Source organism: Parasteatoda tepidariorum, chromosome 9 (genome assembly GCF_982258835.1).
Source record: "Parasteatoda tepidariorum strain Cologne lab strain chromosome 9, Ptep-v5.0, whole genome shotgun sequence".
NCBI lineage: Eukaryota > Metazoa > Arthropoda > Arachnida > Araneae > Theridiidae > Parasteatoda > Parasteatoda tepidariorum.
Genome location: NC_141763.1, coordinates 46704764 through 46721880, shown reverse-complemented (window position 1 = coordinate 46721880; position 17117 = coordinate 46704764). Strand labels below are relative to the sequence as shown.

The window sequence follows — 17117 nt, the reverse complement described above, 5'->3', positions numbered from 1 at the left end:
AACGTAATAAAACATTGAAAACATAGAAATTGAACCAACAGGCTTCCAGAATATAAAATATAAAATATCATTGAACCAAAAGGGTTCCAAAGTTAAAAACAAATAAATAGCAATGAAGTGAAATGAGTAGAATTAAAAGAAAGCATTAAGAGCAATTAGCTGTTTGTGGCAGGGCAGGTGGTCGCTATGCAACCCCGAGAGATGTTAATTAGGTGCAAAGATCTAAATTTGATTCATATGAAGAGGGTCCATGAGATCGTCTGGTGTCATTATATCTACCAGGGTACGTTTAATAATCTCAGTGATAGCATATTTTTGTGCTTTAGATCGGAACCAAAGAGTCAAGTCGTTCATATTACGAAAGAGATTTCCTCGGAGTGTCCGGAATTTGTCACATTCGGCGATTAGGTGTTTAAGAGATTGATATTTTCCACAGTATTTACAGCTGGCTGTAGCTTGGAATAGCCTAGCTTGATGCTCGCCGAAAACTCCGTGACCCGTGAGAAATTGATTAAGAAAGAAATCGCTGGAGAGTTTATTCTCCTTGACCATTGGGTAGAAGATATAGGTATGTCTCCCATTTGTTGTGGTTGACCACCTGTCCTGCCAAATTGCGCTGCTTACCTGCCTCAGTCTGTAATTGATTTGTGGTTTTGAAAGAGGATAATAGTGATCAACCCTGCCAAGAAGAGTGCCTTGTTTGGCAAGTGCATCAGCTTCCTCGTTGCCAATGTCCCCAGAATGTGCCTTTACCCAGTTGAGACAGCATGTTTTGTATTTGACCATGTTCTTAATTTCTTCCACAAGTGGGTCATTCGGATTAGGGTTTTCTAGCGACTGCAGCGAGGATTTAGAATCAGAGAATAAATTAAATGCATTAATATTTTCAGCGTTTGCCCATGTGATTGCAAGTTTGATGGCAGTGAGTTCGGCGGGGTATACACTTGCATCGTTATTAAGTCTAGCACAGTGTTGATAAATGGTGTTGTTATTAAGCTTCACCAAGAAACCACAGCCCACTCTATCCTCGGTCAACCCTGTATCCGAATTTGTTATTTGTCTTCTACTGCCGTCTGTATAGATTTCATAACCCACACCCCTCGGTGAGCTGTAGCCCCTTTCTATCATCTTGAGATCCAAGGGATTATGGTGTACTGGGGTATCTATCGGTAAGACATCTAGTTCTTTGATTTGGAAGTCGCTATCGAAAATGATTTGCTTATCTCGCGTCCACCGATGTTTCTTTATAGTACAAGTCTGTCTAATTTTTAGGTCGATGGGGGGAATACCAGCAAGAATTTGGAGAGCCTCTGTGCTGGTGGTGGAGTAGCATTTGGTGATATTTAGAAGGGGGATGCGCTGTATGGAGTTCAACTTCTTATTAATTTTCACGTTATTTTTATACCATACAGAGGCTCCGTAAGTGATTTTTTTCTCAATAGCTCGGAGATAAATTTGTTTAAGAATGTTTGGGGACAAGCCCCAGGTGGCTCTACTAAACTGTTTCATTTTGTTGTAAATGAAACAGTTTAGTAGAGCCACCTGGGGCTTGTCCCCAAACATTGGAACTAAAAACAACTAATGAATTATTAATTATAAAACAATGGAACAGGAGGACTATGAAACAGTTTGCTTACATTTTAATGGGAAAACTAAGGCCGATCAGCCAGAATAAAAAGTTGGCGGGCCGCACACTATGTGTTGGAGGGCCACATGCGGCCCGCGGGCCTCCAGTTGGACAGTCCTGGTATATAGCATAATATAAATGGTTTGAATAGTATAAAATATAATATAGTTGGATTGAATAGTATAGAATTGAATGCATTTTAATTGATTTGGAATTGATAGTACATAATAAAATTCGATTTAATAGAATTGTATCGAATAAATTTGAAAAGGTTTGGATGGAATAGTTCATAATATATATGGCAATTGGATAGAGTGGTATAGAATTGAATAGTATATACTATAATAAAATTTGATTTATAGTATAGAATTGAATAAATGTGAATAGGTTCGAATTGAATATTATATAATACAATTAAAATGGATTGGGTAGTGTAGAATACAAAAACTTTTAATAGATTTGAATAGACAAGAATTTGTTTGCTTTAAGCCCAGGTCCTTTACATACTTTGGGGTAATATATGAAGAGTCAGATTACGTTATTAAATAAATACGATAAAAAGAACACTTTCGAAATGGGAAAAATTAAATATGTGTTGCTTTATACCTTGAAATATAATATAATAATAAAGCAAAAAAAAAAGGAAAATGATGAATTTTTAGCATAACATACTCATGTATAATTAAAACAAGCGTAACACACAGCTTTGAAAACCAAATTCAGCGCAAAATTGCATGTGGGATAATATTTGTTCACTAATGCAAATAGAAACTCTCTCTAAATAATATTTTTGAAGAAAATATTTAAGCCACACAACTAATTTTTGTAATAATATCAGTTAAAAAAAATAAATTTTTTAACACGTTACTCTTGACAGATATTGGAGCCATATTTGGTATTTCGCTTGATCTATATTGAAGTCGTATTTGGTACTTCTTTCGACCTATATTAGAACCATATATAAAACTCAATAAATGTTATACGCAATAATGAACCAAAATCAAAGAAATGATTTTCCTTTTCAAAATTTATTCAATCCTTAATTAAAATCTTTTGTAACGTCTTTTAAATTCAATTTAAATCGTAAAATATAAACAATAAGTAATTTATTTGACTAACTTTTTTTTAATTCTTCAAACTCCATTTTTTCTTTTCACTGCAAATAAGGAAATAAAAATTAATTATTGGTATAAGATGAAACGATAAATAATTACTTTTAAAGAATAAAAAAACGGGAATCATTGTTAATGCCAGCAAGAAAAGGTAATTGAAAAAGCACAAACTATTCATAATAATTAAAACCAATGTTCTTAAAAATCTTTTACCGAAATCTGCTCTGCTGTAACACCATAAATATTTAAAAGAAAATTCTTTATTTTTAAATTCCGGACTTTTTCTTTTGAAATAAATGATTAAGAACTTTGTTTCTTCAAACAAAACGTTTACGTAAAAAACTGGATTATTGTTACAATCTAGAACTTTTGATCGCAAGAAGAACTTTTGATGTTTGTGTAAAGAAACTAAAGCAAATAAGTACCTCTTTAAAGAATAGTTTGTATTGTAATATGGAGGCAGAAAATTGGTTAAAGCTTTTAAAAATTTAATCTACTATTTTAGGGAGTATGGAAAAAGTGAATTAAAAATAGAATTGTCTGAATAGTTCTTAAATCAACAACAAGCAGCTTAAAAATTACACAATGGTGTTTCGTGCTTCCGATAAATCTACCCGATCTATCCAGTGATGAAATAACTTAAATTTACAAGAAATACCTGCGTACACATATTTACAAAAGCAACCATTTTATTTTCGTAGAACACATCTAGCACAACATTTTTTCTGTTGCCACTCACACTTTTCATATATACACAGGTTAATATCAAGTTATTAATATTTACACTTTAAATGAATGACGTCATCTTATGAGAGTGACGTAACACTCCCATGTTTTGATTATGTGTATTCCAATAATCAAAATAACAAAAAATCTAATATAAATTTAAAATTATGTGTCCAAATATCTTGATGGCATCTTAACAGTTCAGCCACTTCTTGTGGTAACGATGTTTCGTAAGGTACTTGAGAAATTATTATGCTTGTCACCTTCATTTGAAGTTGCGCTTTCGTTTGGAGTTGAACCTTCATTTGGTGTCGAACGTATTTCCAGCGGATAAATCCGCTGCACTGGCCTCAAGAACTCTGTATGTGCTGTTTTAAGTCGAGCCACGCGTATCCTTTTATCTTTACCAGGAAAGACGGCAATAACTTTAGCCATCGGCCAGTGTAATCTTTTCTTTAAGTCATCTTCGATTAACACAATCTCGCCAACCTTTAGATCATAATAGTTATTCTTCTTGCGCGGTTGAAGGAGTGTCGCTAGGTATTCGCGGCGAAATCTTTTTCTCAACTGTTCTCTTAACGTCTGTTGATACTTATAGCGTTTTTTAAGATCTATTGTATCCAGCTGATCGAAATCAGGTACTCCCACCGTCGAGATCTCTTGTAAAGACATGGGCGGAGAAAGAGGTATTAAGTCATCCAGATCTTCTGAGAGGTATGTAAGAGGTCTTGAATTGATAACTGACTCGCAGTCACATAGAACACTACTCATTTCTTCGTATGAAAGGCATGCTTTCCCCAAAATTTTTCGAAGAATATTTTTTACCAATTTCACCATAATCTCCCAAAAGCCTCCCTACCAGGGAGCAGACGGTGGATTAAATTTCCATTCAATTTTGTATACTGATGTTTCAGCTTCAATTGACTTCCAGTCTAAGGACTGAAGTAGATTCTCAGCTCCTATAAAATTACTCCTGTTGTCACAATAGATGATGTGAGGTCTTCCTCGGCGAGCAATGAATCTTCGTAAACTCAAAAGGAACGCCTTAGTTGAAAGTGACTGCACCAGTTCGAGATGTATTGATCGATAAACGGCACATGTGTAGATGACAATCCAACTTTTCACACCTTCCTTTAAATGAAGAGCTCCGGCAAGATCTATACCGACCACTTCAAAAACAGAAGCTTCTTTAACTCTGTCTTCAGGTAAACCTACGGGAACAGTTTTTATACTTCGTGCCTTATATCGTTTGCATCTAACACAGGTTTTGAGGATGCGACGAACTGCTCGACGTCCATTAATAATCCAATAATTTTCTCTTAAATTGGACAGTAAAATTTGCAGTCCAGCATGTAAACATTTCAAAGGCTTCTCTTTGATTAGCATATCAACCAACATAAGTTTTTCTGGAAGCAAAATAGGCAATCTAAAATTCTCGGTACCATTTCTCTCTGTCAATTTTGTTTTAATTCTATATATTCCTTTTTCATCTTTGAAGACATTCAATGATTTTAAGCTTTTTATATAATCTGCAGTAAATGCTTCATTTTGAATAACTTTCATAAGTTTGATTTCTGCATTTTCTACTTCAGCCAGAGTTAGTCCACCCTTTTTCCTATCTTTTTCAGACAGTTTGCAATTTTCAAGGAATCTTAGAATCCATCCAACCATTCTGACATTTTTTGTGTAGCTTGAAAAATAAGAAAAAAACTGGTTTGTTCCAAGCAAATTTTTACTTACGAGTATGGTTGTTCTTTTTTCTTTTTCCTTGTTGATAACTTGTTCATCAATTATATATTCAGATAGAGGCCATGTGTTTTCAGGTAATTTCAACCAGGAGGGACCTTCCCACCACCTTGAACTCAATAATTTTGTTACCGAGCAGCCGCGTGATGGTAGATCGGCTGGATTAGAGTGACCGGGAACGTGTCGCCAATTTCCTGATGAAAGAGCACGGATTTCTTTTACTCTATTTCTGACAAACACACTCCACGGCTCATCCTTCTGGATCCATTGTAAAGCAGTTGTAGAATCGGACCAATAATGAATCTTGACATTTTCTATTTCTAAGCTTTTCTTAACGAAATCTGCTAGACGAGTACCGATGCAACAGCTTAGAAGTTCAAGTCTAGGAATAGATACTCTTTTTAAAGGTGCTATTCTTGATTTAGCAAGTAACAATTGTACTGTTGTTTGATATTCTGTCTCACATCTAATGTAAACAACAGCTGCATAAGACAGACCACTAGCGTCGCAAAATACATGAAGACTTAAGCTACTATTTCTCAAAATAGCGTGACGGGGAATTTCCCCCGAGAAAATTACCATATTCAGCAATTTTTTCCGGTACATATCTCATTCACTTTGGAAAAAAACATATTTCCACAGAACTTATAGAAGGAATGGTACCTATATTAGTATATATAGTATCGATTTAAGCAGCACTAATTAGCATAATATCAGTAATACGAATTTTCTTCCATCGGATTTTTATTTCTAAATTGAAAAAAGGAGGCTCGTCCATAATCTTTAAGATGTGTGCGCACACTTAATTTATAAAGTGCTAAATCCGAAACGTTATGCGTGCATTTTATTTTTTCTGGTCAAATTAATAGTACTTATGTCATAAAAATCAATTCTTTCTTTTACCTGTCAGGTTTTTTTAACGGTTATAAGATATCGGGTTAATCGGCTAATTTTAAATAGGGTCTACATTGGATGAATAACGCCTTTAAAACGTCGAGTAAATAGTACAATTCCTTACATGGCCTATAATGGTTGAGAAACGGCTATAAGATATCGGGTCAATCGGACAATTCTAAGTAGGGTTTATATTGACTAAATAATGACTTTAAAACATCGGTTGAGTCGGACATTTCTATATCGAACCGACATAGGTTGAATAACGGCTATAAAATTTCGGGTGAACTTAAAAAATCTGTATAGGGCCGATATTGGCAAAATAAGAGCAATAAAATATCGAATCAGTTGGAAAATTCTATGTAGGGTAAACTTTGGCTGAATAGTGGCTATAAAATATCGGGTGAATTAAGCAATTCTACATTTGGTCTATATTGGTTGAGTAACGGCTATTAAATATCGGGTCAATTAGAAAATTTCAAATAGGATCGATATTGGCTGAATAACGGCTGAAAAATATTGGATGATTCGAACTATTCCATATAGGGCTCACATTGACAATATGATGCCTTTAAAATATCGGGTGAATTGTGCAATTTTATTTGTGCTCTATATTGGCTGAGTAACGGCTATAAAATATCGGTTGAGTCAGACACTTTTTATATTGAATCGATATTGGCTGAATAACGGCTTTAAGATGAATTTAACAAATCTGTATAGGGCTGATATCGGGTAAATAAAGGAAATAAAATATCAGACGAATTTGACAATTTTATATAGGGTAAACATCGGTTGAATAGTGGCTATAAAATATCGGGTGATTCGAACGTTTCTATATCGGTTCAATATTGGAAAAATAATGGCCCTTTAAAACCGTGTTGAGCCAAGATTGGCGAATATTGGCCCAGTGAGTTCACAATATATGTTGCTGATAGGGATGATTCATCCTCGATTTCAAAAGGTTTTTCTAACCTTGCTTTGTAAGGCAGAATCAAATTCGATATAATATGTTTTTTTAATTTTTTTATGTAAGCTTAAAATGCGAACTTCATAGGTCGCAAATGAATATAGCATAGCATATCTAGCATAGTTGAAATTAACATTGTTTCACGATCGCATGGTTTGTTTGCTAATCATCTGCAGATGTTTTTGAGTCTTGTAATAAAGGTTTTGGATGAAATTAAATTAAACCTTACACTACTATTTGGGTATTTTTCTAATGGTAATGAAAAAGTTAAGCATGGAAATAAAACTTAAGAAAATATCTCAGTACTAAAAGTCACAAAAACTTCCTTTGTGACAAAATTTAAATCATTCCATTTATTTCTCAGAAGAATTTATCAAAATAATAAGTTATGAAAAATAACGCACTGCTTTACATATGAATAAAATCAAGAATAGTTGAATAAGAATTGGAACGTAAAATTCAATCAATATACGGTACTTGATTCAATAAAATGAAGTAACTAGAGCGCAAGAAAATTAATTCAATTTCTTATACATTTGTCAATACAAGTACTCAGATACAATTCTATAAAATCCAAAACCTTCGATTTCAAAAGGCTGTTTTTAGAAAGTGATGAAATGCGTGAGTATTACTTCTTTTAATTTATTTTCTTAGAAAAACTTTTATTCCATGTGGATGATGAGTTATTACAGCATAATAAATTCACATATAAAAGAGAAGAGCGATGAAAATGTTTTTTTTTTGTGTATTAAAAATATTTTTTTAATCATTCTGTTAAAATAAATTATAATAATTTCTTCAAAAATGGAAAAAAATTAAAAATATATTTTTAATTTGCTTCTAAGAATTTATAAAATGCATATCTAGAATATTGAAAAAAACATAATACTCCGCATACAAAAAGAATTAATTGTATAATGGAATTTATAGTTTAAAGAAGCCAAAAAAACGTTTTTTGAATAACATCTTAAAATTTATTGTATAAGTATTAGATCTGTTTTTCTTAAGTTGAATATTTTAACGATGCGTATTACTTCAATTTAATTTGAATTGATTTTTTCCTTTATTTACAAAATTCAAATTTGTTTTCACATTTTGTCTGTAAAACACATTTTTATTTAAGCAAAAATCTATAGTAAATGTATTTCTGCAACATATTAATTTGTACTTAAAAATTACTTAAAGAAGACTAATATTTTGAGAATTTTAGTAGTAAAAATTTTTTTCCGTATTCTATAAAATAGTTTTTATCGAAATATAGCAGGTTTTTGAAGCGAATTCAATAATAATAATAATAATAAAATGTATTCATAAGCTATATTGTAGGAAAAACCTTGTTAAAATAACAGTAAAAAGTATCTGCATAGGGTGCCAGTACTTTTAATCGTAAAGTTCATTTTTACTGTGTAATTTTATAATGTAATTTTTACAGTAATATTTATTTAATTACTGTGATTCAGTAAATATTACTGAAAAAATTTAGAAGTATTAGATTTTTTTTAGTTCTTCAAAATTTTTCGATAAAAAGCACTTGTATCCTGAGTACTGAAACCTCTTGAAATACTAGGATTGAATCTCCTCTTCGTATGTGGCCCGGTCATTAGATAAAAAGTTATTAATGTGTCCCTTTTTTATTTTGTGTAATGTGTTTTTCTGTTTAGAAATAACCCCATTAACAATTACTCCAAATACAATATTTAATTAATATTAAATATTTACTAATAAGGGAAGATTCAAAATTTAAAAATATGGTCCTTACAAGTTTAATATAATACTTATTACATCATATTTTTGAAAAAATACGATATAATAAGTGATTTGATTTGTTTATATAGTAATATTAAAAGATCATGAATTCTATGCTTGCAAATAATTGCTGTTAATAAAATTAAGATTCAGACAGTACTGTTTTATTTCATATTACGAAATAAAGTGTGGCAATAAAAAGGTTTCGTTTCTACTTTCGAAGGCTACGTTTAATGTTGTTTCATTCGTGGTACTAAAACTTTTATGCTCTCTTTATCGCGAAATACAGATTTAAATCTGAATCATTAAGATATTTTATTTCTAGATATTTTTTTCTTTTTTTCTATGTTAAAAAGGCTAGATGCATATGTTTATTCATAAATGTTAAAATTTTGAAATCTCAGAAAAGTCTTATTCGTAATATATGCAAAAAGCGTGAATGAAAAATACGCATTCTAAGTATTACAATTTGCTCCCAATGTACTTTATGTTACATGATACATATGTTATGTGATATATTTTATGCTGCATCTCACTTTTATTATCACATAAATTGTACAATCTAACGATATCTGATGTCCAATAAAAATATAATTTGTATTTCTAGAATTTATTTCTGTGGATTAGGTAAAAGCTAGGTGTAAAAAGAGAAATTTTAATACGCATGTAGGTGCGAAGGGCCCACTTTAAGCATTCGCCACCTCGTCAAATGTGATGAAATTTAAAATTTGGCGAATAAAACTGTGTTTTGGCGAAAGTATTGGTGAATAATTTTTCCACTGGAAAGAAAAATATGTTTCACTCGATCCTCAAAATTACGTTGAAATGATTTTTTTTAAACAAATCAATATTTCATATTCTCCCTCAAAGTCCGAGCAGGCTGCCTCAACGTGGCGAGGGAGTGACCCTGGGCGGAGTGGGTGAAGTACGTCGGGAGTTTTACTCCTGGTAGGACCACTCAAGGCTTGAAGGCCACTCCAATATGTACAGCTAAAGTCTGCAGGCTCCCATTACCCCACCATGAATAGGTCACCAATTGGTACCAGGGTACCAGACCGGGTAGCTGTTTGACAGCTGACAAAGACGTCAGTCTCAAACCGCCATCACACGTCTCCTCTGTGGACACCTGAAGTCACTGAGGTACTCTGGATGAGAAAAGTGCCTCTGTACCAAGTGCTCTTCGGCTCAGGCATCCCCTGAACATCTACTGTACTGCCTCGGCCTTTTAAAACAAGACCTTATTGAAAGACCTTTACTTGTTTTAGACTTTTTGAAGGTGAACAATCTCATGGACCTTGTCTAGCTAGGCTAGAAATGGGGATTTGAAAGAAGAAAAAGACGATATTTCATATTAAATTACAGTAATTTTCGGTTGATGCGCAGCATGAACAATTGAAATAGGGTCCAAATAATATTAGCCTGTAAGAAACTACCATAATATAGTTTCCTGTGGGTAAAAAATTAATCATAAAAAATTGTTAAGATTTGCATTTGGAGAAGATTTGTAAAAATTGGCAAAAACTTTTAATATTTGTCTAATTTACTGGCTAATAATTTGAAGTCCTTAACGTGGACCTCGGATGCGGAAACACAGCTTTGAAGAGCTAATAAGTAAAATAGTAAGTAAATGAAAATGCAAGTTAGACAAAGAAAACAATGCTTTATAAACAGTGTTTGCAGTAGGATACAATCAAACAGTTTACAGTCACACACGGAGAAAAAATTATGGTAAAATTACCGTACAATGTGGAAGTGACATTTCTGATAAACTAAAGCCGTAATTCTGGTTTTTGAAACCAAAATATACTGTATTTAAACTATTTATATGGTATTTTTTCCTTTTATAAGGCTTATGAAATTATGGCTATTATTAAATTATGATTACACACTTAATAAAAAATACAAAAGTGAAAAGTAAGTTTGACTGAATAAATGGATTTTATGTAACGCTCTAAGGAAAGATGATAAAATTACCAAATTTTACCACACTTTCCAAATTCTACCTCATATTATAAAACCATAGTTTATTGTTAATTTTAAGAAAATCATTGCCGAAGTGCTACGACAAAAATTACCGTACTTTTAGTTCCCATAGAGCCAGTAAGGTTTACACTATTCTGGTAGATTTGAGTATATTTTTTTTAAATAAAAAAATAAATTATTTACTTAAAAGCAAAATTATTTGAGAATTGGTTGTAGTACGTTTAAAAGACACGTAAAAAAATTTCATTCCATTTTAATGACAACCATGTTTAATTAATTTTAATTATAGCTCTTGATTGAAATAAAAATTAAGTATATTCTAAAAAGCAAAATTAATGGCGAAAATTAGTATATATTGGCTGTAAGTAAACACCATACTATTATTGGCATACTAAAATAATGCTTAAGTAATTTTGGCAGTAGATACAAATTGAAATAAAAGGAATAGCTACGTACCTGAAATAAAAATAATGAAAAAACAGTAGTTATTCTTTTAAGAAAAGCGTAAAATATCACGTTTTTATTTTTCCGGCAATCAGTGCTTAACTAATTCTGTTTATAATAGCAAACTGAAATTAAAATAAAAACTATGAACTAAAAAGCAAAGTTAATTGAGAAATGCTATTAATTCTCAACTAATTCTAATAAAGAGAATTGTATAAATTTACCATACTGTTATACAACAGCATGATGATTACTTCATTTTGGTACTAGGCACTATTGATGTTACGGTATCCAAGTAGCACAGGGATATTGTAATAGCTTTAGTCTACATCGACCGACATTGTCAATATTGGTGAAAATCGACATAGTGTGTACGATATTGTACGATTCCCATCGATTTCACATCAAAAGTCTGTTGTTGGTTGTCGTCGGATTGGTTTTCAAATCCTGGCTTTATACGTGTTTCAAGATGTCACAAAATACTTTTCCTTTGTCAGTATTCATATTTATATTAAAATCACCGTCAGGACAGTAATTACAAGTTAATAATAAAAAGAATATAAAAACACTTTGAATTATTATTATGTAAATACTTTAAAAATGCCTGCTGGTGAAAATAAAATGAAATAAAGCTTATAATAAGCCTATTTTCAAACCAATGTGGGCTAAAGAATACTATTATAATCAAAAAAAAATATCAAACAGCAGCTGTCGCCATTGCAACGCATGCGATAACGACGCATGAGCACTGTTTACTATTAATCTTGAACACAGTTGAAAAGTGGGATGATATCCTAATAAGGTGCCCCCGCCATCAAGTTCGAAACAATACCCATTTTGCCAATGGGTAATAAAAAATTAATTTACCTTGTTTTGGTATAGGACTTTCAGTTTTTCTTAATCATTTTGAAGTATTTTTCAATACTCACTTATTGATTATTTTATTTTTATTTTTCACCTCGTACGAAGACCGGGTTGTCAGCGAATATTAAATAATATTTAAAGCTTCGTTTCTGACATCTACATTTCAAAACTGCTTACAAACGATAATAACCATCTACATTTTGTTCTTTAATTGTTTGTGAGAAACAGTGGAAATAAATTTTATGTAAGCTCTTTAGTTAATGAGACTGTCAATAACAAGCTCGTAAAGCCTTTCAGAAAATTTATTGTTCGATTGAAACATCATCGACTAACATTTATTCCTTTTACTGCTCCAGTAATTGAATGGACAGTCAGTAGTTGCTTTTGAATGTCATATTTACACTCATATATTTAGTTAAGTTTAGCTCAACAATGATCATTAAATGTAGAGCAACTGTTCTAATGGATGTCATAATTTATGACATTCTATGATGATGTTATAGTGATCGTAATATTTCATGTTCGTTTCTAATGTTATGGTTTTCATGTTTGAAAAACATCATTTTACTGCTTTAATGTATTGTTTTAGTAATATCGTCAAGGTTCCGTTATTTAAACTGAAGCCTAACACTACTGGAATAATTAGTATTACGATGATAACTATGGCTAGTACATAAAAGATGTTATGAAGAGTTTCATCAAAAATATTATTTTGGTTAAACTCTTCATAACAGCTTAATTCATAACTCTTCTTAACAACTTTTAAACTCTTCAAAAACAGCATTATTTATAAAAATAAAATTTACTTCCTAGATAGTTAATGTTTAGTTAAAACATTAAAAAAAATACTTTTTTGATTAGTTGGTTTATAAAAAGATATTATTATTGATCTATTTTCAAAAATAGCTAGTCTCTGCAATTGTGTAATTGTAACTGGAGAAGTAAAATTATATTTCCTAACTCTGTGATATTAATCATATTTAATCTGATACCTATGAGAGGCATTACGTGTGCATGTCAAACTTGATTAGCTTCTGAATCGACAGACGCCATGATTTATCTACGAGGACGTCACTTTTAGGTATCGAATTTCAATAATATTTATTGATGTTGATTGACTGAAAATGATGATTAATTAATCTACAATTATTACACAATAAATTCAGCGAAAATTCTGTTTCTTTAATTGTTATGCTTAATAATTCAGAGCAGTCGATAATTTAATATTTATATAATTCATTAAATTTATTTTTTTATGCCAGAATAATTTTCTGGTGCAGTTTAGGCATTGGTAAAATAAAGTTTGAAAACTGAACATGCATCAAAATTTTCATATCTTATTTGACAATGAGTTGAAAACAATAATAAAATTTTTGAAACGGGATATTTTCTAGCAAAATATATTAATTCTCGTGCTTTAACGTAGCTTTCTCTCTCTTTCTCTAATGTTCTCGTAAGAAATATTATTTTGCTATCTTGATTTCCAACCTTCAGCGAATAAGGCAAAGCTAATAATTTTAAATAATAAAATAAGGATCATTTACTCGAGAGTTTGAAAAGAATAACTTTATTTAAAAAGGACTAGGCTGGCTGAAAATATTTTCACATTCAGAAAAAGAAATATCCAAACTAACAGAATATGATCACATTTACCGTGCTTTCAGCTCTATGGGAACTCCAAAAAGCCCGGCAATTTTGACCAAAGCACTTTGGTAGTGATTTCGGTAAAATTATCAACAAAATATAGTTTTTATAACGCATGATAAAATTCGGTAAAAGAGATAAAATTTAGAAATTTTATCATGATACTAAAGAGCAAGGCATTTATTCGATAATTTGTATTATTTACTAAATGGGCTGTAATAAAAACGATAATTTTTCGAAACCAGAAATTCTGGTAAGCCGTTTCCGTATGAATGGAAAATTTATCAAATGAATAGCTTAAATACCAAATATTTTGGAAATATCAATGAATATATATTAAGGAAAATTAATAGAAAATTTTCGTGTTTATTCATATTATTTTTTAACTTTTTATTTTCTTATCATAAAATATTACATTTCATAGAAATTTGAAGTATTTTTCAAAATTTTAAACATATATATTTTAATTTTTCATAGTAGATAAAGGGGAACTTTAATAGTAGAAATAACTGTTAACGACAAAAAAAGTTATTATCTTTTATTAAGTGTAAAAAATAGAATTTAAGCATTTGGTACGGGAGACAATAACGAGTGTTTATTGCCTGGCATAAATCAAGTAATTCAAATAAACGATTTAAGATCGTGAAAGTGCAATTTAGTTTGACTTTTTTTCTCTGCAAGGACAGATAACTTTATGCATTCAATTCTGAAAAATCACATAAAAATAATACTAGTTTTAAATGTATCAAATTCTAACCGTAATTTGAGTGAAATGATTTATAGAGTAATAAAAGGGAGCTTTAAAATGGGGCGTCTGATATTAAGTAAATAGAAGTAGTTAGTATTTCTAATATATTTCTATTCTAATTCTAAAAACAAATTAAAGTTTTTTTTCAATATTTTAAATTGGGAGTCATGGTCGAGTGTCGGTTTAAACGATAAACGTATTTTATAAACACACTGCTAAATTACAATTATAATTTAAAATTAAACATAAAAAAAGTGAATTTACTTGATGTAGAGATTAAATTTAAAAGTCTAATATAATATAATACTTTTTCAGTAGTTTATCTGCTTAACTTTCATATTTCATTGAGTTTTACTTATTTTTCTTTTACTTCAAAGAAATCAAACCACCTTTGCTTGCATATTTCTATTCATTACATAAGCCTACTTAACATATAAGCCAATTTATGGTTTCTTTAACTCTATAAAACATTTCACCGTTAAATAACGGTCAATAAACGGTAAGAATTTTCTTGTCTCTGACCGTTAAAATTAATTTGCATCCTATTAGGCTGTAAGGACCGTAAATAAACACAAATTATTTACATATCAAATACATTATTTATACATTGCCCGTAATTCCGTTCAAGTAAAGTATGTGGCCACGAGCTATATATTAAGATCTTATAGATAATTCCAGTTCAAGCTGTCGTGTTAGATAAGACTCAGACAATTTGTTTTTCGAACTAAGGCAATCTCGAACGTGACAAAGTAGTGCAGGAGTCATAAGTTCAGGAGTGAGAGAGTCGTGCTTTGATTGTCTCTGCTGCGAGGAGATATTTTAGGGTACCAGTTTGGATCAAACCCGTTGTTTAGGATGCAGGCTGCAACCGGAATAACTTAGCTTTTGCAAATTAAAAAGATCGTTTGATTGTTAAAGAAACATACAATATTTAACATATTGTTTTGTGATAGATTGTTCACAGTGTTGCCGTCTGTCTAGGGGTGGAAGAGTTGCATGTTCTTTGTCCGTGGTGCTATAGAGATGTGTTCAGGTGCCGGCTGGGATCAAACGCATGGTGTTAGATTCCAGCTGTTGACGAACCAACAGTCTATCAAGTTATTCAGTGCAACAGCTAATAGGAATGGGCTGCATGTACGTTCAAATACAACACGGAACACCATAATTTGTCTTTTTTCAAAGTCCTCCCACCACAAAAAATGGAGAGAATCGCTATCTTCATTTGAAACAGATATCTGGAGAAATGCCTTTCTGATGTCGGAAACTACGCCAATCGTATCCTTGTGGAATCTCCTTAATGTAGGTGGAATTTCTTGCAGAAGATTTGGGCCTTTCTCCAAACAGTCATTCGGTGACAGGTGCCCTTTTACATGACAAGAAGCATCAAATACAGGCCTTATTTTGGTTGGAGAATTCTCCCTTATAACGGCTCTATGAGGCAAGTAAATAGAGAGACGTTGATGTTCTTCTTCGGGTACTACTTCTATTATCCCTGATTCTTCCCAATCTTTGAAAACTGCATTGTGATCATTATACTTTTCTTCCCGTATGAGCTTCAGAGATGTCGAAATAAGTCTTTTCTCTGCAATGTCCCTGTTGTCAATAAACTCTCAGTTTGCTTCTTTCCAAGATAAATGGACCTCATAACGGCCAATTTCGTTTCATGAAAAAGTTTTGCTAAATAATCGACAGCTGCTGCTTCCATTTCTTTTCTGGATTTGGATTCAATAGGATCTTTTATACCAAGGATATCCATTTTCCAGAGATTGGCTATTGATGCGTTTTTTACAAACAATGAAGTTATCAGGTTGGTTGAGGTATGGTCAAATCTCTCTCCAGGCACTTTACCCATGACTATCCAACCCAAATAAGTTTCACACGCTATTAGGCCACATTTAAGCTTATGTATCCGCCCAGTGAAACGTTGGACGCAAAAATCAGCTCCTATTCAAATTTCTATATCAGAACAGTTTTCTCCATAATCTGTTATCCATATCTTGCTTTCTTGCAATTCCTTATTCCAGGAAACCTGTTTAAGTCTAGGGATCTTACTGCAAATTTTTGGATGATCCAAAGCTTCTATGTCACATGAAAAATTTCCACTTAGAGTTTCAAGATTTACTTTAAAGAGTTTATGATGCTTTTCCTTAGTATTAAATCCGCCAAACAATGCATATATGAAACTTTTCTTCTCTATTGGATCCAAGCCAAAAGTTTCAGCAGTACTTTCAAGTATGTATGACCTTTGCGATTCACTATCAATCAGAACTCGAACTTGGAGTGTTTTACCTTTTGATTTCAACTTCACAATTAATGTTTGAAGTTACACGTCCTCTGTACTGCAATGGCTTGTCAAACTAACTTTTGGCGAGGTCAACTCGGAGTTCTTTTCTGTTATTTTGTTAGCTGGCAATTCTGGACACATTAAAACCAAATGCCTTTTGCTACACAAAACACATTTTACTCGAGTTTTACAGAATTTTGATCGGTGTCCGATTTTCAAACATAGAAAACAACACTTCTCATTACGTAAAATTTCTTGCTTTTGTTCCCAATTAAGTGCTTGAGCGTGAAAGCATTCTTTACTGTAGAGCACTTCGTCACAAAATACACAAG

General features: G+C 31.8%; 4 protein-coding genes across 4 annotated transcripts; all 4 read right to left on the bottom strand.

Annotated features, from left to right (window-relative positions):
* Positions 1-222: 222 nt before the first annotated feature.
* LOC147804032 (uncharacterized) lies at positions 223-1509 on the bottom strand. The gene has a single exon (XM_087151391.1). The coding sequence runs from the start codon at positions 1507-1509 to the stop codon at positions 223-225; it is 1287 nt and encodes a 428-aa protein (XP_087007517.1).
* Positions 1510-3666: 2157 nt separating this feature from the next.
* On the bottom strand, positions 3667-4236 carry LOC147804031 (uncharacterized). The gene has a single exon (XM_087151390.1). It carries the CDS (start codon positions 4234-4236, stop codon positions 3667-3669), a length of 570 nt encoding a protein of 189 aa, XP_087007516.1.
* Positions 4237-4320: 84 nt separating this feature from the next.
* LOC147804030 (uncharacterized) lies at positions 4321-5793 on the bottom strand. The gene has a single exon (XM_087151389.1). The coding sequence runs from the start codon at positions 5791-5793 to the stop codon at positions 4321-4323; it is 1473 nt and encodes a 490-aa protein (XP_087007515.1).
* Positions 5794-15547: 9754 nt separating this feature from the next.
* LOC122268886 (uncharacterized) lies at positions 15548-16353 on the bottom strand. Its single transcript, XM_043039691.2, has 2 exons — positions 16142-16353; positions 15548-16094 (listed from the first exon to the last, which is right to left on the bottom strand). The coding sequence occupies exons 1-2, from the start codon at positions 16351-16353 to the stop codon at positions 15548-15550; spliced, it is 759 nt and encodes a 252-aa protein (XP_042895625.2).
* Between the last annotated feature and the right edge of the window lie 764 nt (positions 16354-17117).